Below are 21,564 nucleotides of genomic sequence, written 5' to 3'. Positions count from 1 at the left end.
GATCTCTGAGTCAACAGATGGGGAAGTTTGCAAAACAACAACTATCCGCACGAAAAGTTCGACGACGTTTGCAGCAGCATGGACTATCAGCTCGGAGACCATGGCTGCGGTTACCCTTGACGCTGCATCACAGACAGGAGCGCCTGCGATGGTGTACTCAACGACGAACCTAAGTGCAGGAATGGCAAAACGTCATTTTTTCGGATGAATCCACGTTCGGTTTACAGCATCATGATAGTCGCATCCGTGTTTGGCGACATCGCGGTGAACGGTCATTGGAAGCGTGTATTCGTCATCGCCATACTGGGGTATCACCCAGCGTTATGTATATGGGGCGCCATTGGTTACACGTCTCGGTCACCTCTTGTTCGCACTGACGGCACTTTGAGCAGTGGACGTTACATTTCAGATGTTTTACGACCCGTGGCTCTACCCTTCATTCGATCCCTGCGAAACCCTACATTTCAGCAGGATAATGCACGACCGCCTGTTGCAGGTCCTGTATGGGCCTTTCTGGATACAGAAAATGTTCGACTGCTGCCCTGGCCAGCATATTCTCCAAATCTCTCACCAATTGAAAACGTCTGGTCAATGGTGGCCGAGCAACTGGCTCGTCATAATACGCCAGTCACTACTCTTGATGAACTGTGGCATCGTGTTGAAGCTGCATGGGCAGCTGTACCTGTACAAGCCATCCAAGCTCTGTTTGACCCAATGCCCAGGCTATCAAGGACGTTATTACGGCCAGAGGTGATTGTTCTGGGTACTGATTTCTCAGGATCTATGCACCCAAATTGCGTGAAAATGTAATCACATGTCAGTTCTAGTATAATATACTTGTCCAATGAATACCCTTTCATCATCTGCATTTATTCTTGGTATAGCAATTTTAATGGCCAGTAGTGTATGTACGGGGTGATTCGACGACGAGGTCACAGACTTTCAGGGACGATGTAAAAGAATAAATGTTTCAATTTAAAGTACGGGTCCCTGTACCGGAAATGAACGAGTCGAAAGTCATAAGCGAAAACCGTTCTGATACCTCTGACAGTGGAACATTTGTACCGGTACTGTTGTTGCTAAAACTGTAGGGTACGCGTCTTTCAGAGGTGGTAGTATGGACCAAAACAAGAAAAAATGTCTAGTAGGCATAGGCTCTAACTATGAGCAATTATTATTTAATAAATGAGTTGTTTTTCACTTTAGCGAAGATGAACAAGCTATCATAGCTCTTCAGGTATGCATTTTAGAGCACACGTTTACTGGATATTTTTCTTGTTTTGGGCCATTCTACCTCCCCTGAAAGTTGCATTCCACACTTTTAGTAACAACAGTACCGCTGCATGTATTCAGCTGTTAGAGGTATCAAAATGACTTTTCGCTTATGACTTACGCCTCGTTCGTTTCCGAACCAGGGACCCTTGCCTCAGATTGATAGAGTCGTCCTTCACCACCATCGTTGGAAGTTTGTAACATCATCACGGAATGACCCTGTTCGCAGGAAATCGAACTGACTGGAAACGGAGGAAAAACGATCTTACGGAAATTTGTCCAGAAATGGACGGTGTAGGCGCAATGACAACAAATCGTCCCAGAACACAGTACAGAGCTGCATTGCATCCAATTCACAACAGAAGTTCAAAGTGGCCTCCATGGGACGCAATGGACGCGTTCAATGGTCGCATCGTGGAATGCCGCACTTCGGCTTACACCAGTGTTGGCGGGCCACTTGCCTGGAGTTCGTACTACGGTTCGTCTCGATACCCTGTAGAACGCGGTCCTCCAAATCTGGTGTACTCACAGTCCGCCGTCTCCCTGCACGTTCGTCTGTCTGGAAGGCTCCGTGATCACACAGACGCCCAAAAAGGGCTTTAAATGCTGTGTGATGTGGTTTGTGTCTGTAGGGATACTTGTTTTGGTATAGCCGCGCTCTTCGTTGACCGTTTCCGTCTGCTTGACCGACCATCTCGGCTTGTTCTCGACATGAATACCTAACCCTTCTGCTGCTTACAGTACGCTGCATCAATCACACAGCCTGCAACACACAAGGAACACAGAATTTGGAGTTGGAACAGCTGCTTGGGTCGGGTGCGGGGGCTCATATTGGTGTGGTTCCTGTTGATTATCTCAGTAGGTGGGACTATACCAGGCACGGCCTACATCTCAACAGGAAAGGGAAGGGGAAACTGGCTGGGGTAATAGCAGGAAATTTAAGGTGGGGAGGCACTGCCATGAATGGTAAAATACCAGTGGTTACAGGTGTTGGAGCAGCACCTTTTTTAGGATAGGTAAGACAGAAAGATGTCAAGTTCTACGAGAGGTCAGGATTGAAACAAATCTCCAGTTTAGGAAAGAAATTAAACAGCACAATTCTAGCACATTTGATCACCAATCACAGCTATCAATTATAAATTTTCACCAATCACCAGAAATTTTATCTCCACCAAGTTGTATCTCAGTCCTAGGTAATTGCATTGATGAATTAAAGTCACCCAACCCAGTTGACATAATCTGCCTCTCTGAACACCATGTGACCACTGGTATAGGAACTAGGCCTAAGCACAATGAGAAACTCAGACAGGAGAGTACTGCAAATGTTAGAATAAGGAAAGGTTCTCATAAAAGTATAATTAAAAATAATGTAAGTATATTTCGTCAAAATATTGGGAGTTTAAAGAATAAAGTAGATGAGCTTCTGGTTTGTTTAGAAGATTTAGAAGCTGAGAATGAAATAGATATACTATGCCTGTCTGAGCATCACATTGTTACTGATATGGATAAGGTAAATGTAAGTGGATATAAGCTCTCTGCACATGTAATGAGAGAAAATATGGAGAAAGGAGGAGTTGCCATATATGTCAAAAGTTATCATTGTGCAAAAAGTATAGAAACAAAAAAGTTTTGTGTAGAGAAACATATAGAAGCATGTGCCTGTGAGCTTAAATTAAATAAAGGCACATTTATAATTGTAACTGTATATAGGTCCCCATCAGGAAATTTTCATCTATTTCTGAAAAATTTGGACTCCTTGTTGTGCTATCTGTCAGACAGGGGGAAGCAAATTATTATTTGTGGGGACTTCAATGTAGATTCTCTGAAAGAGGTCATTTTTGACCTTGAAGTATTACTCGGTTCTTTCAATTTGCACGCGTTATTGACTTTCCTACTCGGGTGGTAAAGGATAGCAGCTCACTGATAGATAACTTCTTTATAGACCAAGATAAGTTTAACCAGATAAATGCTCAGCCTGTTGAGAATGGTCTTTCTGATCATGGTGCACAGCTAGTTACAATATATGACATAGCTCCATTCAGCAATACTAAACAGTCCTCCAAAGCAGTACGTTCAGTCAACGATTTAACAATTGCAAATTTCAGGGAAAGCCTACAGCAGTTAGACTGGGATGAGGTGTATCGTGAACCTGATGCCAATTTAAAATATAATGTATTTCATGACATTTTTGTAAATGCATTTGAAAACTGCTTCCCCAAGAAAATAGTTAAATATACTCGTAAGAAACCTTGTAACAAACCATGGCTTACTAAGGGTATAAAAATATCTTGTAACCGGAAAAGGGAAATGTATCTGACAGCAAGAAAGAGTAGTGACCCAGAAACTATCAAAAATTATAAAAACTACTGTGTTATATTAAGAAAAGTTATTAAAAAATCCAGGAGTATGTGTATCATGTCTGAAATCAGCAACTATGATAATAAAATTAAAACAATTTGGAATATTATTAAAAGAGAAACAGGTCAACCAAGAGCAGAGGAAGACAGTATTACCATCAAATTGAATGAAAACTTTACGAACAAAAAGTCAGAAGTTGAAAATATTTTTAATAATCATTTTCTAAATGTTGTGGATATAGTATGATCCAAGTGTTCATTAGAAGATGCTAGGCTGTTAATGGAAGAGGCCATACCTATGCAATTTGATACAATTGAAATCTCACCCACTTCTCCCTCTGAAATTACGAAAATAATAAACTTGCTTAAAAGCAAAAACTCACATGGAATTGATGGCATTTCCAGCAAAATACTAAAAGCTTGTTCTCAACAGATAAGTAAGATTCTCAGCCACCTGTGTAATAGCTCTCTGGAACAGGGCATTTTCCCTGATAGACTGAAATATGCTATTGTTATACCTTTGCATAAAAAGGGGGATAGATCTGATGTCGACAATTACCGTCCAATCCCCCTTCTAACAGCTTTATCCAAAATTTTTGAGAAAGTAATGTATTCAAGAGTAGCTTCACATATCTGTAAAAACGAAGTACTAACAAAATGTCAGTTTGGTTTCCAGAAAGGTTTTTCAACAGAAAATGCCATATATGCTTTCACCAGTCAAATTTTGAATGATCTGAATAACCGAACACCACCCATTGGGATTTTTTGTGATCTCTCAAAGGCTTTTGATTGTGTAAATCATGAAATTCTGCTAGACAAGCTCAAGTATTGTGGCATGAGTGGGACAGTGCACAAATGGTTTAATTCGTACCTAACTGGAAGAGTGCAGAAAGTTGAAATAAGTAGTTCTCGTAACATGCAAAGATCAGCACATTCTTCAAACTGGGGAACTATCAAGAATGGGGTTCCACAAGGGTCAGTCTTGGGTCCTTTGTTGTTCTTATTATATAGTAATGACTTGCCATTCTATATTCATGAAGAGGCAAAGTTAGTTCTCTTTGCTGATGATACAAGTATAGTAATCACACTTGAGAAACAAGAATTAACTGATGAAATTGTCAATACTGTCTTTCAGAAAATTACTAAGTGGTTCCTTGTAAACGGATTCTCACTGAATTTTGATAAGACACAGTACATACAGTTCCGTACAGGGAATGGTATGACGCCATTAATAAATATAGACCTTAATCAGAAGCATATAGCTAAGGTAGAATATTCCAAATTTTTAGGTATGTCCATTGATGAGAGATTAAATTGGAAGAAACACATTGATGATCTGCTGAAACGCTTGAGTTCAGCTACTTATGCAATAAGGGTCATTGCAAATTTTGGTGATAAACATCTTAGTAAATTAGCTTACTACGCCTATTTTCACTCATTGCTTTCATATGGCATCATATTTTGGGGGAATTCATCACTGAGGAATAAAGTATTTATTGCACAAAAGCGTGTAATCAGAATAATAGCTGGAGTCCACCCAAGATCATCCTGCAGACATTTATTGAAGGATCTAGGGATATTCACAGTAGCTTCTCAGTATATATACTCTCTTATGAAATTTGTTATTAACAACCAAACCCAATTCAAAAGTAATAGCAGTGTGCATAACTACAATACTAGGAGAAAGGATGATCTTCACTATTCAAGATTAAATCTAACTTTGGCACAGAAAGGGGTGAATTATACTGGCACTAAAGTCTTTGGTCACTTACCAAATAGTATCAAAAGTCTGACAGATAACCAACAAGTATTTAAGAAGAAATTAAAAGAATTTCTGAATGACAACTCCTTCTACTCCATAGAGGAATTTTTATATATAAATTAAGAAAAAAAAGAAAAAAATATTTAAAAAATAAAAAAAATAAAAAATAAATAAAAACAAAAAACACAAAAAAATAAAGTTGTTATATTAACTTAAGTATGTTGTTAAATTAACCTAATTATGTCATGTATTAGAAAATTCGACTCGTTCCACATCATTACGAAATATCGTATTCATGATCCATGGAACTAGTATTAATCTAATCTAATCTAATCTAATCTACACGTGGTCAGAGGAGCGTTCATTCGTCAGCACCATCTACGGTGGCGACGGTGCGTTTCCGGAGACATGATCACAGGACCCTCCATTACCAGTCGCGAATCCGCCGCTGCAGTTTGTTGGTTTTATTTATGTTCACCCTGTATACGTTCGGCCACGGCATTGCCGCAGTGGATACATCGGTTCTCGTCAGATCACCGCTGTTAAGCGCTGTCGGGCGTGGCCGGCCCTTGGATGGGTGACCATCCGGGCCGCCATGCGCTGTTGCCATTTTTCGGGGTGCACTCAGCCTCGTCATGCCAATTGAGGAGCTACTCGACCGAATAGTACCGGCTCCGGTCAAAGAAAACCATCATAACGACCGGAAGAGCGGTGTGCTGACCACACGCCCCTCCTATACGCAGGATGACACGCCTGTCGGACGGTCCCGATGGGCCACTTGTGGCCTGAAGACGGAGTGCTGTACACGTACGTTTACAGGCGCCGGCACCCATAACTTTGACGATCTGTAACGTTCTTGGATGATGTTCCCGCACATGGGTTCTTATGTAAAACTTGAGTCTACTAAGTGCCCTCTACAACCTCTAGAAGTGTGTTACACGAATTGTGGAACACCCTGTACATAGAAACTTCCATTTATTTTTCACATCTAAAACGTTTTAAATTCACTGTAATAAACCACCTTTCTGTTTCTTCTTTTTCCGTCTCATTTAATTTTTATTTTCAACTGGATGAAGAGTGGGTTGGCTGTACCACTGATACCCTACCCGGAGCCCATATGGGACGCGGGGGAATGGGAAAAAAACGGAAGGAAGGAGGGCGAGGTCTGAGTTAAGTGACGTCAGCATATTATAATACCGCAGCTGGGTTTTGAAGGTGTGTGATCCAACCTGTGTACAATTTGCGAATGCGTCAGATTATAGACTACTGGCCATTAAAATTGCTACACCAAGAAGAAATGCAGATGATAAACGGGTATTCATTGGACAAATATATTATACTAGAACTGACATGTGATTACATTTTCACGCAATTTGGGTGCATAGATCCTCAGAAGTCAGAACCCAGTACAACCTCCTCTGGGCGTAATAACGACCTTGATACGCCTGGGCATTGAGTCAAACAGAGCTTGGATGGCTTGTACAGGTACAGCTGCCCATGCAGCTTCAAAGCGATAACACAGTTCATCAAGAGTAGTTACTGGCGTATTGTGACGAGCTAGTTGCTCGGCCACCATTGACCAGACATTTTCAATTGGTGAGAGATCTGGGGAATGTGCTGGCCAGGGCAGCAGTCGAACATTTCCTGTATCCAGAAAGTCCCGTATAGGACCCGCAACATGCGGTCGTGCATTATCTTGCTGAAATGTAGGGTTTCGCAGGGATAGAATGAAGGGTTGAGTCATGGGTCGTAACACGTCTGAAATGTAACGTCCACTGTTCAAAGTGCCGTCAATGCGAACAAGAGGTGACCGAGACGTGTAACCAATGGCACCCTATACCATCTCGTCGGGTGATACGCCAGTATGGCGACGACGAATACACACTTCCAATGTGCGTTCACCGCGACGTCACTAAACACGGATGCGACTATCATTATGCTGCAAACAGAACCTGTATTCATCCAAAAAAATGACGTTTTGCCATTCGTGCACCCAGGTTCGTCGTCGAGTACACCATCGCAGGCGCTCGTGTCTGTGATGCAGCGTCAAGGGCAACAGCAGTCACGGCCTCCGAGCTGATAGTCCGTGCTGCTGCAAACGTCGTCGAACTGTTCGTGCAGATGGTTGTTGTTTTGCAAACGTCCCCACCTGTTGACTCAGGGATCGAGACGTGGCTGCACGATCCATTACAGCCATGCGGATGTCATCTCGACTGCTAGTGATACGAGGCCGTTGGGATCCAGCCGGGCGTTCCGTATTACCCTCCTGGACCCACCGATTCCATATTCTGCTAACAGTCACTGGATCTTGACCAACGCGGGCAGCAATGTCGCGATACGATAAACCGCAATCGCGATAGGCTACAATCCGACCTTTATCAAAGTCGGAAACGTGATGGTACGCATTTCTACTCCTTACACGAGGCATCACAACAACGTTTCACCAGGCAACGCCGGTCTACTGCTGTTTGTGTATGAGAAATCGGTCGGAAACTTTCCTCATGTCAGCACGTTGTAGGTGTCGCCACCGGCGCCAACCTTGTGTGGATGCTCTGAAAAGCTAATCATTTGCATATCACAGCATCTTCTTCCTGTCGGTTAAATTTCGCGTCTGTAGCACGTCATCTTCGTGGTGTAGCAGTTTTAATGGCCAGTAGTGTACAAATTCAGGTGGCACATGGAAACAAAGGAATTATTAAGGAGAGGATATGCTGGCAGGAGCGAAGCTGTGGGGGCGGGTCGTGAGTCTTGCCTGGCAAGCTCGTTCAGTGAGAGCTTTCCCCCGAAGGTAAGGTTCCGAGTTCTGTTCCCGATCCAGCACACAGCTTTAACTTGCCGGGCTTCAGAACACGCAGTAGGTGGTGATGAAGGAATTGATTGTGTCTGGACAGACGGTGAGCCGTGGGACCTGCGCTCGGTTTCTGTGGCGACCAGCCTGGGCCTGGAGGAGCTGACAGTCGGCTTCGAGAGGTACGTGGCCGACGTGCGCGCCCTGCCCACAGTGTCGGGACGCCTGCTCGCCGACATCGACGAGAACTCCGTGAGTACCCGCTCCCTGTCTAGACACACCACATTCACTCCGGCTCACAGCCTCTCTAGTGCACGCCACACCGGCGGCTTACTTGTGAACGCTATACATTCACTCATCAACCAGTACAAGCCTTAAATAACAATATATCGCCAGCTGATATTTACTGTGACCTCTCCATGGTCTTCGACTGTGTAGATCGTGATACTCTTTTACAAGGGAAATTCCCCATCGTACCCCACTTAGATTTAGTGGTAAAATTGCCCAGTGCATAGCTCGTCAAAAACTGAACACAGATCAAGCATGAAAACAGGAAAAAGGTGTACTGAAGTGTGAAAAAAGAACCAAAATAGAAACAGTGATAGATCCATGCTCACGACCCGCAACAACGAGCGATTCGGAAGAATCACGGGTTCGTGATTCTGTGGTCACGGTGTTGGACGGCAAAGCTGGAGATCCGTGTTCAAATCTCCCTCGTGCCCCATTTCTTTTTTTTTTCCACGAAATTATAAACTTTCCGTCCGATCACTGACGTGTTTGTTCTCCTTCAGTTCTAGGCTCTACAGTCTGGAACCGCGGGACCGCTACGGTCGCAGGTTCGAATCCTGCCTTGGGCATGGATGTGTGTGGTGTCCTTAGGTTAGTTAAGTTTAAGTAGTTCTAAGTTCTAGGGGACTGATGATCTCAGAAGTTAAGTCCCATAGTGCTCAGTGCCTTTTGAACCATTTTCTCCTTCAGTAGTCTTGGCAATTGTCATACTGTACCCTGGTTGCAGAACATGAAACGTGTGGTGAGAATATGGTACCGTCGCAAATAAATGTGATGAACAGGGAGAGCAGGCGAGATGCCACATAGACCTCTCACAGAAACGAAAGCAACAAATAAACGGGTGTGAACTACGTTACAACAAAGGAATTCAAGAGTCAAAACCTCCAAACCGGAACGCAAGAACATGTGGTACTTGTCTAGAACAACTAGGAGGCACGTACGTCTCGAGCTCCCTTCCTTACAGCTCGTTGTTGCAAATGGACATTACACCATGATACAGACACGAACTTGAATACGGCGAACAGACACGTCAATCATTGGAGGGACAGTTCATAATTGTGTGAAAAAATGGGGCACAATGGAGATTTGAAAACGGATCTCCCCCTTCACAGTCCAACACTGTGACCACATAACAAAGATGACGCTATTCAAATCCGCTCGATGTTGCACAACTTGAGCTTGGGCCGTTGACTGTCTCCATTTTGTTTCTATTTTCACAGTTCAGTACACCGTCTTCCCGTTTTCGTGCTTGATCTGTGTTCAGTTTTTGACAGGCTATCCACTGAGACATCTTACCACTAAATTTGAAGGGATGCGACAGGGCGTTTCTCTTGTTATAAAACCTTAAGTTTTATAGAATTGATGGTTTTACACTCACCTGGTTTGAATCATACTTGACAAAGAAGGTTGTGTGAATAATTCAGACAATGTTGGAAAGGTGGAAAATTTTAATTATTGAGGCAAAAAAATCACAAAGGGGGTCCCACAGGGTTCAACTGTGGGTGCACTTCTATACCTTATATGTGTCAACGATCTTCCACTTACCATCCAACAAGCAAAACAGATACTTTTTGCAGACGATACTAGTGTTATAATAAATCCCACTAGACAGAAAGAATTATTAAGTCAATCTCTGAAAATAGTCACTTCCTAAAATTTGAAAAAAACCATATTACCTCCACTTCTGTACAGCAAATAGAGTCATACCAACAATTGATGTAGCACGTTAGCAGGAGTCAGTAAATAGGGTAGAATGTCCAAATTTTTGGGTGTAGATATTGATGAAAACTTGAACTGGAAGAAGCATATTACTGAGCTTCTCAAACAATCAAGTCATTGCTAGTCTTGGAAACAAATGTATCACCTTCCTGACATATTTTGCATATTTCCACTCAGTAATGTAGTATAGAATAATTTTCTGGGGTAACTCATCACTTACAAAGAAAGTACTGATTGCACAAAAGAGAGCAGTAAGAATAACATGTGATGTTCACCCACAGACATCATGTAGGTACCTCCTCAAGGACTAGGCATTTTAACTATGCCGTCACAATACACATTTTCGCTAAAGAAATTCGTCATTGATAATGCATCACAAATGAGAAGAAAATATTACCCATTGTTAAAGCTGTCAGCTGTCAGTGGTGAGACTTGAGTTCAATATGTAGCAATAAAAATTTTTCATCATTTGCCAAGTCACTTAAAATGTCTGACACTTAGCGAAGCAAGTTTTAATCTAATTTAAAATCATTTCTGCTGGACAACCTTTATTCCATTGACGAATTTCTACTTAAAAATGGTAGCCAGTAAAAAGAACAAAAAGAGAATTCTTGTTTTCAAGTTTAGTTGTATGAGTAGGAATAAAATGATAATGCATTCGTAAATGTTAACTGTAATCATTTATACATATTCTGTAAACTGGCTCGTTCCACATCATTTCGATAAAATAATCGTTTAAATGATCTATGGAACATGTATTTAGGTAACTAATTAACTTACTGAGATTAATTGTTTTGTTTGTTGAAATCATTGCGAGAGCCATGACAAAACAACTCCACTTGCTATGCAAGGTACGAGAGGATACCCAAAAGAAAATTGGAATAACATTGCTGTGGGCGTAGCCTGTGTAGTACGCATTTTTGCCGCTAGGTGTGTACAGTGCAACTCATTGCCAGCTCAGTGCTGTCTGTGTTGTCGTCCTGGCTTGTGTGCTCACCTGCAGTGATTGTTTTTGTTAGTGCTGTTTTGTTCTTGTTTCAATTTTTATGATGGCAAATATAAGTGAAGAACATCCAGCTGTGAAATTTTGAGACAAGTGATCAACTGTCAGAAGTTTTAAGAAGATTATGCAACAGTCTTCGTCAAAAAAGATCCGATTGGTGGCAAACAGCAGACTGATTCTTCTATCAAGACAATGCATTTCCACACAAAGCCATGTCTGTTAGACAGTTTTTGGCTAAAAATGGCACAGTTCCGCCGCCCCCCGCACCTTACTCGCCTGACCTGGCTCCGTGCGACTTTTTCTTGTTTCCACCACTGAAAGAGGCATGAACAGACACCGATTTGACAACACTGAGGAAGTTAAGAAAAAAACGAAGGAGGAGCTGTCAGTCATTTCTAAAGATGGCTGCAAAATATGTTTCAAACAGTGGAAGCACCAATGGTACAAATGTATCGGGTGTAATGGAGAGTATTTTGAAGGGCATAAGTTTGCTTTGTTAACAATTTGAAAATATTTAGCTTTTAAAAAATAATTCCGTTTTTTTGGGCACCCCCTATTATATCAGGCAGGCGAAATGCCCACAGATTTGAAGAAGAACGTAAAAATTCCATTTCGTAAAAGGCAAGTGCTGACAGGTGTGAATATTACTGAAATCAATTTAATAAGTCATGGTTGCAAAATACTGACACAGATTATTTACAGAAGAATGGAAAAACTGGTAGCAGTCGACCTTCCGAAAGTTCAATTTGGGTTCTGGAGAAATGAGGGCAGTTGCGAGGCAAGACTGGCCCTGAGGCATATCTTAGAAGTTATTCTGAAGAAAGGCAGATGTACACTTTTACCATTTGTAGATTTAGAGGTTGACAATTCGGAGTAGGAATTAAAATCCATGAAGAAGAAATAAAAACTGAGGTTTGCCGATGACATTGTAATTCTGTCAGAGACAGCAGAGGACTTGGAAGGGCAGTTGAACGGAATGGAGAGTGTCTTGAAAGGAGGGTATAAGATGAACATCAACAAAAACAAAACCAGGATAATGGAATGTAGTCGAATTAAATCGTGTAATGCTGAGGGAATTAGATTAGGAAATGAGACACTTAAAGTAGTAAAGCAGTTTTGCTATTTGGGGAGCAAAATAATTCATGATGGTCGAAGTAGAGAGGATATAAATTGTAGACTGGCAATGGCAAGGAATGCGTTTCTGAAGAAGAGAAATATGTTAACATCGAGTATAGATTTAAGTGTCAGTAAGTCGTTTCTGAAAGTATTTGTATCGAGTGTAGCCATGTATGAAAGTGAAACATGGACGATAAATACGTAGTTTGGACAAGAAGAGAATAGAAGCTTTCGAAATGTGGTGCTACAGAAGAATGCTGAAGATTAGATGGGTAGATCACATAACTGATGAGGAGGTATTGAATAGAATAGGGGAGAAGAGGAGTTTGTGGCACAACTTGACTAGAAGAAGGGATCGGTTGGTAGGACATGTTCTGAGGCATCAAGGGATCACCAATTTGGTACTGAAGGGCAGCGTGGAGAGTAAAAATCATAGAGGGAGACCAAGAGATGAATACACTAAGTAGATTCAGAAGGATGTAGGCTGCAGTAGGTACTGGGAGATGAAGAAGCTTGCACAGGATAGAGTAGCTTGGAGAGCTGCATCAAACCAGTCTCAGAACTGAAGACCACAAAAACAACAGTGTACTTGTCAAACGTTTCGGACGCCACAGACAACTGAACAATGGAAAGTAATTAACTTAGCGAAGCGAAGTATCGCGTTTACTTTATGCCCACGTTCTGAAAATGTTGCAATCTAGCCATTATTTATATTTTAAAATTTTGAAAAAAAAATTGTTTTTAGTGATTTCTTATACCAGACTCCGTAATTGTTTTCAATTTTTCGGTAAAACGTAACCCAAAAATTTAAAGTGTAGCAGTAAATGTTACTTTTCGCAAGAAATGTCAAATTTTATGTTTTCAGGTTCTGTATGTTGAGAATAAAACATAAAACTCAACGGCAATTGACGAACTTTTTTTTTTTTTTTTTTTTTTTTTTTTTTTTTTTTTTTTTTTTTTTGTGGCCGAAACGTACCGCTCCTCTCTATGTTGACATTACAGAATTTGCGTTGGTACTGCTAAGATTGCGCTAAAAGATGTTTTCAGGACCCTACATATACATCAGAACCCAATTAAAAAGGATGTCCTTAATAAGGTTTTTTTTTTTTAATTTCCTTGTGGTGAGCATGAATTACCCCACCCCCGCTTAGAAGGCTTTATGGAAAATACGTTGGTATTGCTAGGGTTAATGAACACGAAAAGATTCATGGTGAGCATTATCGTGTGTTCTTCCTAAAGCGAGCCTGAGCGCAGCCTTGCTTTCATGCAGTCCTCTGCCCCGCGCAGCGGCAGCTAGCTAGTGCCGTAGCCTTCTGGCAGCTGCGTGCAGGCCGCAAGCCTGTGATCACGTGCCACACGAGCGCTCTCCGATCTGCTAATTACTGTCACCCTGCCGGAACAAACTGCCCCCAGAAATTACACGTTTCGCTCTCGGTGCTGTCCTTGCAGGGAATTCATCGTTCTATTCCTGGGAAGCGTTGACTTCTGTCAAGGTCACATTAGGACATCACATGTTTTGAGTTATTACAGGTAAAGTCTGTCTTTACCCGCGTGGAACATTCCAGTTTCTAAATAAATGTCACATTTCGAGTGTGTGAATTCGATATTTCCAAAACCGGCTAGAGGATCCCAGCGTATCAAAAACTGTTACGGTAGATGTTCTTCCATGACAGACTGAACCTGGTGGGTATAATAAGTATACAAATACATAGTAATTTTAAAAAACTGATGATGGGATTAATGTGAGGTGTGAGATTTAATGGCGGAGCTCTCTTTCTAACATCAGTCCCACGCAAATGATACTTGAATGATCTGAGATCGATGAAACAGTTTTGAATGATAGTCTGTGCTTGTGTGTGAATTTCTGTGCAATGGAGGCGGCACAATAGCTAAAGATAATTACAAAGCGATTGCAGTGCAAGGGAAGCAGAATAAGACGCATGCACACTTCACGTACAATACTACTGTAAACTCCCAAGCCACTTAAAAATGAGAATAAATTCCTGAAACGCGTCGTGCTACGCATGAGGAAACCAAACTGGTGCAGTACATTAGTATTTAAATCCTTATTGGTACAGTTGCAGTAGTTCAAAAAAATATTGTTTGTGATGGGTAAAACAAAGTATCTAATCTTAATCTAATCATCCACAAGCAGTTGAGGGAAGTGATGGAAGATTGCTCTCCCATGTAACTTTACGAAGTGATGTACAGTGATTCCTTCATATTGAGAGACGTGAATTCATAGACTTCTAGCTGTGAGTGCTTCACTTCTAAACGGATTTTTCTTCTTTTCCAATTTAGAACTGACCAGCTAGTTAGTTACATTTACATGACTAGATCATGTTCACAATAAAATATATGAATTATTTTTGTATATGCAGCATACTGTTTATTGGGGCATATGGAACTGACACACAGTATTTTCCTCTTCTGAAGAACTTATCAACGACATAGAAAACAGTCAAAGTGTGACTATTATTATTTTACAACATACGTCTACAGTAAATTTATCACGTTTTCTTTTTCTGGATATTTTATCATAACGTATTTTTAGCTGTGGCCTAAACATCTTTCTGATGCAAGAATAGACTGACATTTTCAAACTGGACAAGTTTGTTGCAAAAATTCCTAATGCTAAAAACGTGATATTTTTGTGGCTTATCAAGAGACATACGCTGACCGGTGTGAAAAATGTATCATTTCAACGTCTGAAGTAAAATATATTTTCAATACTATTTGTGGCTTATCAAGAGACATACGCTGACCGGTGTGAAAAATGTATCATTTCAACGTCTGAAGTAAAATATATTTTCAATACTATGTTTTAATTTTGGTCATTTTTATGACACTAATCTGCTATTTTATGATAAAATATTGTGGCACCAATACATTTACATGTCTAACAATGAAAAAAAGGCTAATATAAACAAATTAAGCCAGAGGTGTGGAAGTAACACGAATGTATTCACACTTCAAGCAAATTTTGAGGAAGCTCATGAAGATAATCTGATCTGTTTCGATTTTCTTCACTTCACACTTCATGGACCTCTCTTCACGTCTTCAAAAGATGTATTACCTCTCCTTGCAGCAATCACAGCATCCAGACTATCAAGTATGCTCCTGATTAATGATGCGATGATCTCTTAAGGAAACTTTCTCATTTTTTCAGTATTTCTACCCATAGGTCCTGTGGGATATCTGAATAGTGCCGATGGGCCCTTCTTCCTAGCTGTTCCAATGCATGCTAAATAGGATTCAAATCAAGGCTTTGAGCAGGCCAGGCCAAAGCATGAATGTTCTCTTCATCCAACGACTCTTCTACAGTTCTTGCAACACATGGGCAGGCATTGACGTACACTGGTGTAAAATCATCACCAATAAATGGAGCGAAAGGTGCAACATGCTGCAAAAGGAATTCCTCCAAATACCGATACTGTATTCTATAAGGCTCCCAAACTCCACTCCTTACAGTCATACTGATTCCTGCCCACACCATCAAAGAACCATCATGAAAAAGTGTCCTGGAGGAGAATGTGCAAAGGCAATACCTTTCCCAGGCCTTCTACAGAACATTTCTCTACCCTTGCGTCATCGCTGGACAAATTGCGACTCATTGGCGAACAACACTTACTCTCGTCATTGCAATCTCCAGCCGCGATGTCCCCTTGACGAACGTAGTCAGCTCTCTGGCGAGTTCTGAGCCTGTAGCAGGTCTTCTGGACTGAAGATTAGCTCCTTCCAGTCTTCTTCAAACGGTTCTTTCCCAACACTGAGCCCTCGAATATGGTATAGTCGACTTTGTGCTTCAACAGCAGTGGTGCGACGGTTGCAGTGAATTTGAAGGTGTAAGAAGTGCTCTTCCCGATGTTGCTCCTCTCGGGTCTGATCCTGGCTTCCTTGCATGATCTGCAGTTTCACTGTATCTATCCGTGGAATGTAATGCATGCTGAGATCATCTTCCAACAAAGCGACAGCTTTAACAGCATCCTCCTTGCTTAACGGTGTGATTACTCCGGAAAACTAATTAAGATAATTGCAGAAAGATCCTATAAACACGTGTGATTGAAGGGGGAATAAGTACTACAAGAGTGGGAAAACATTATTGCCTCACAGCCTTGTGTTTTTCATGTTGCGCGGGAGATAACAACTGAGATTAGTTCAATAAACAACTGTCGCTTCGTTATTTGCTCGCAAAGCAACGTCAATAACTTATCAATAACGTACCCCATCAAAAAATGTACATGGGGCATTCAATGAGCCAATGAGAAATGCAATACATTTTTTTTCTTGGCCAGTTTCGGTTGACGTAATGCGGATTTCATTGTGAGACATCGCTTCAGCCCCTATAACTTAATGAAGTTCCAATAGGTGGTGACGATATATGTAGCCTTCAAAATGGCATCTGTAATGGAGGTGCACTTCAAGCAGAGAGCTGTCACTGAGTTTCTGAGTTCCTTTTTGCAGAAAACCAGAGAATCGCAGATAGTCATGGGCACTTTCAGAATGTCTACAGAGACCTGGCAGTGATCAAAAGCACGTGAGTTGTTGGGTGAGAGGTCTGTCATCATTGCAACAAGGTCGCGCAAACCTGTTTGATCTCCCATGAGCCAGCTAGCTGCACACAGCTATGACTCCTGCAATACTGGAACATGTGGACACTCACATTCAAGGTGATCAACAGATCACAATCAAGCATTTTGTTGCTCAACTGGATGTCTCTGTTGATAGTGCTAACACACTCATCTACCAGTTGAGGTACTCAAAGATGTGTGCCCGTTGGGTTCCCCACCATGTAACAGAAGACGTAAAGGACAATGAAGGACCACCTGTGTAGAATTGCTTAAGTATTACAAGGTTGATCGTGTCAGTTTTCTGTTCAACATCATCACAGGCAATGAAACATTGGTTCATCACTTCAAATGTCCGCCCCTAGTAGCTGAGTGGTCAGTGCGACAGAATGTCAATCCTAAGGGCCCGGATTCAATTCGCGGCTGGGTCGGAAATTTTCTCCACTCGGGGACTGGGTGTGGTGTTGTCCTAATCATCATCATTTTCATCACCAGCGACACACAAGTTGCCGAAGTGGCGTCAAATCGAAAGACTTGCACCCGGCGAACAGTCTACCCGATGGGAGGCCCTAGTCACATGACATTTCCATTTATCACTTAAAACCAGAGACAAAATGGCACTCCATGGAGTGGTGCCACACCACCCTCTCCTCCAAACAAAAAGCTCAAATCTGCATTCTCAGCTGGTAAAGTCATGATGATGGTCTTCTGGGACTCTGGAAGGGCTATTTTGTTTGATGTCCTTCATCATGGTGTAACAATCAGTTCTGAGGTGTACTGTGTTACCCTCAGGAAACTGAAGAAACTACTCAATGCAAAACCTCACACAAATCTGGGCACCTGAGAGGAGCTCATCAAAGTTTCTTTGGGCTGTTCTTCCTCTTCCCCCCCTATAGCCTGGATCTCTCACCTTTGGACTTCGATCTGTTTGGCCCAATGAAGGATGCACTCCACAGGAAGCAATACACGGATGATGGAGAGGTTATTGATGCAGCAAGACATTGGCTCTGATGTCAACCAGTAGAACGGTACCATGCAGGCATACAATCCTCCCCAGTAAGGTGGCGTAAGGGCGTCACATTGAACACAGATTATGTAGAAAACCAGGATTTTGTAGCCAAAAGAGTGGTAAATAATATGGTGTATTGGAGTCCTGAATAAAACCAACCTTCTTTCAGAAAAAAAGTATGTTGCATTACCTATTTAGCAGCTCTCATAGTAAAGAGCACTACACTTTGATTAAATCAGTAATTAAACATCATTTATTATGTGTTGCATGCACAAGCCACTAAGCATATAAAGATTCTGTTTAAAGCCACTGGAACTTCCTCTGTCTACTTAAACTGTAAAAGTGCTAAAAATTGTTTTAGGCTTTTTCAATAATATTTTAGATGGAAATCAAGAATAAAAAACAACAGTTGAAAAACTATTGATTTACTCTCAGTTGCACTATTTTCGTTCTATTACACGTGCAAACAGCTGTATCTTGGAAAACACTGAAGATAGAGCATATATTTATGTGATAATAATAATCAGCATGGTCCATTCTGTTTCTGCCTGAAATGCCGTGTGTAAAGTACTGTAGAAAACAGTTGACTGTTGTGTATTGTCATCACCTACAATCACTAAATGAAAGATCAGCATCCCTCATATACAATGGAGGGTGAAATATGGTCAAATTATGATGTTTGGAAATTTGCAAATGATTGGTCCCCTTCAATGTTTTATTATTAGTATCATTACTACAATTATTATTATTATTATTATCATTATTATAGTACTTCAGACACAGTGAAGTATGTTCAAAAGTCATGGAACAAAGAGAAGCAGACAAGTGATGAATGAGGAAATGAATTACAAAATGTGACATTATCACGGGATGACAAACAGACCACACACAGAGATTTGACAACTGTAAAGCTTCATGTTGAGTATGGAAACAGGATTGTTGTACTGTTACACCTGTGGGCTGCCAAATCTGTTGTGAGATGCTTGTACATGTTTCTTTGATGTCAAAATTCAGCATTTAATCATGTGGCCTAATGGTTCAATGATTTCCACAGATGAAATAATGCACAAAATCACTAAACAAATAAACAACATTCATTCATTCATTCATTCATTCATTCATTCATTGTGTTCCACAGTTGCAATCATGTACAACAACATTCAAGGGCATGGACTGCTTCAAGTTATTCATTAACAAAAGATAAGCAAACCACAGAAGCAATCTGTATACAGTATTAATAATAAACTATCAGTGTACTGCTTAATGCTATTCATGCTGAGAAACTGGATCATATAAATTAGAAAGAAAGCTTCTATTTTGAAAAATATTTCCACCCCCTTAGTTGCACTTAGAGAGGCAGAAGGATAGATAAACATTCCAATGTATGAGGCTCACAGTATACCATCATAATTTTGGAGAAACATCATCCACACAGTTCCGAAGACAGCAAGAGTCAACAAGTGTGAGAATTGCCTCAGAATCAGCTTAACAGCTCATGCATCCAAGTTGCTTACAAGAATAATACACAGAAGAATGGAAAAGAAAATTGAGGATGTGCTAGATGATGATCACTTTGGCTGAGAGAGGCATTTGCGGTTAATACTGGAAGCAAGGCTAAACAAAAATCAAGACACATTCATAGGATTTGTCAACCTGGAAAAAGTGTTTGATAATGTAAAATGGTGCAAGATGTTCAAAATTCTGAAAAAAGTAGGAGTAAGCTACAGGGAGAGATGAGTCATATACAATATGTACAACAGCTGAGACGGAATAATAAGAGTGGATGACCAAGAACAAAACGCTGGTATTATAAAGGGTGTAAGACAAAAATGTTGGCTTTCACCCCTACTGTTCAATCTGTACATTGAGGAAGCAATGACGGAAATAAAAGGAAGGTTCAAGAGTGGAATTAAAATTCAAGGTGAAAGAATATCAGTGATACAATTCACTGATGACACTGCCATCCTGAGTGAAAGTGAAGAAAGATTATATGATCTGCTGATCGGAATGAACAGTCTAATGAGTACAGAGTATGGATTGAGAGTAAATTGAAGAAAGACGATGGTAATGAGAAGTAACAGAAATGAGAACAGCGAGAAACTTAACATCAGGATTTATGGTCATGAAGTAGATGAAGTTAGGGAATTTTGCTACCTAGGCAGCAAAATAACCAATGACAGATTGAACAAGAAGGACATCAAAAGCAGACTAGCAATGGTGAAAAGGGAATTCCTGGCCAAGAGAAGTCTACTAATATCAAATATCAGCCTTAATTTGAGGAAGAAATTTCTGAGAATGTACATCTGGAGTACAGCATTGTATGGTAGTGAAACATGGACTGTGGGAAAACCGGAACAGAAGAGAATCAAACCATTTGAGATGTGATGCTACAGATGAATGTTGAAAATTAGGTGGACTGACAAGGTAAGGAATGAGGAGGTTCTGCGCATAATCGGAGAGGAAGGAAACATGTGGAAAACACTGATAAGGAGAAGGGACAGGATGATAGGACATCTATTAAGATATGTGGGAATGACTTCCATGGTACTAGAGAGAGCTGTAGAGGGCAAAAACTGTGGAGGAGGACAGAGATTGGAGTACATCCAGCAAATGATTGAGGATGTAGGTTGCAAGTGCTACTCTGAGATGAAGAGGTTAGCACAGGAGAGGAATTTGTGTTGGGCTGCTGGGCTGCATCAAACCAGCCAGAAGACTGATGAAAAAAAAAATAGACAGAAACTTGTTGAATAGCTTTGTACTGAAGTACATAACACCACTCTGAATCTTAGACAAGAAGCCAAAGTGTACATGAAAAATATTTTCATGCTTTGTAGAGCAGTCGAATACATTGCAGTTCAGTTGAAAATGATTTTTAGTGTCAATGAAAAAAATCATTAATCAGTAAATGTAGTGAAAAATATCATAAGGATTCCAAGATCCTTAACAAGGTTTCTCCAGAATATGTTATTATCTACTTTAACAATATTCTTGCTATTCAATTGTGCTTTGTAGATATTATATTTACTGTTGTTTCAGGTACAGTCTACACACTAGTTTCTTAATTAGTTTCTGTAAGTGTTGATTTTGTTTTAATTTGTTATCCATCTGGACCCCAAGAAATTGTACCTAGAATGTTTCATTTAGTGTATGACTGTTATTAATGTCTACTCCTGGTGCTAGCAGATCATTTTCGCTGTGGCCTCAGTGACCAGGGGCAGTAGTCAGGTGTGTGTGAATTGTGCTTGCATGAATGTGTGTGCATTTTCTACATTAGAAGAAGGCCTATTGGCTGAAAGCTCATATGTATAACAGTCTTTTTGTTGTGGTTGTCTGTGACTCAAGTTCTCCTCTATATGGTGAGTAGCAATCTATCCTTTGATAATGTTGTATTTTTTTCAAAATGGGGGCTTTTCTGTTAACTTCTATTAGCTTAAGATTAGTTCAGGTAAGTTCAAACAATTTATACGAGCTTAACATTAGTAACAACTGCTTCACTTATTAAATATATTCTTGGCTCTATTCACATCCCTAAACGTTCTCCTTTATGATGGAACCCTAAAAACACAATGAATGAATGAATAATACAAATTCACATCATACCCATAAAACATAGACAGTTATTGATAAATACATCTTTGTGTATGCAAATATTACATAACTTTTCTTATTTGGTATAACTGAA

General features: G+C 40.7%; 1 protein-coding gene across 1 annotated transcript in view; it reads left to right on the top strand.

Annotated features, from left to right (window-relative positions):
- Nucleotides 1-21,564, top strand: part of LOC124776993 — a 99,981-nt gene that overhangs the window by 77,523 nt on the left and 894 nt on the right. Inside the window, exon 3 of the mRNA XM_047252241.1 lies at nucleotides 8,283-8,431. Within this exon, the coding sequence (XP_047108197.1) occupies nucleotides 8,283-8,431 (149 nt within the window). The remainder of the gene's footprint in view (nucleotides 1-8,282; nucleotides 8,432-21,564) is intronic.

The sequence above is a fragment of the Schistocerca piceifrons genome, chromosome 2 (genome assembly GCF_021461385.2).
Source record: "Schistocerca piceifrons isolate TAMUIC-IGC-003096 chromosome 2, iqSchPice1.1, whole genome shotgun sequence".
Classification (NCBI taxonomy): domain Eukaryota; kingdom Metazoa; phylum Arthropoda; class Insecta; order Orthoptera; family Acrididae; genus Schistocerca; species Schistocerca piceifrons.
Note: the sequence above shows the minus strand (reverse complement) of the source record. Positions and strands in the feature narration are given on the sequence as shown.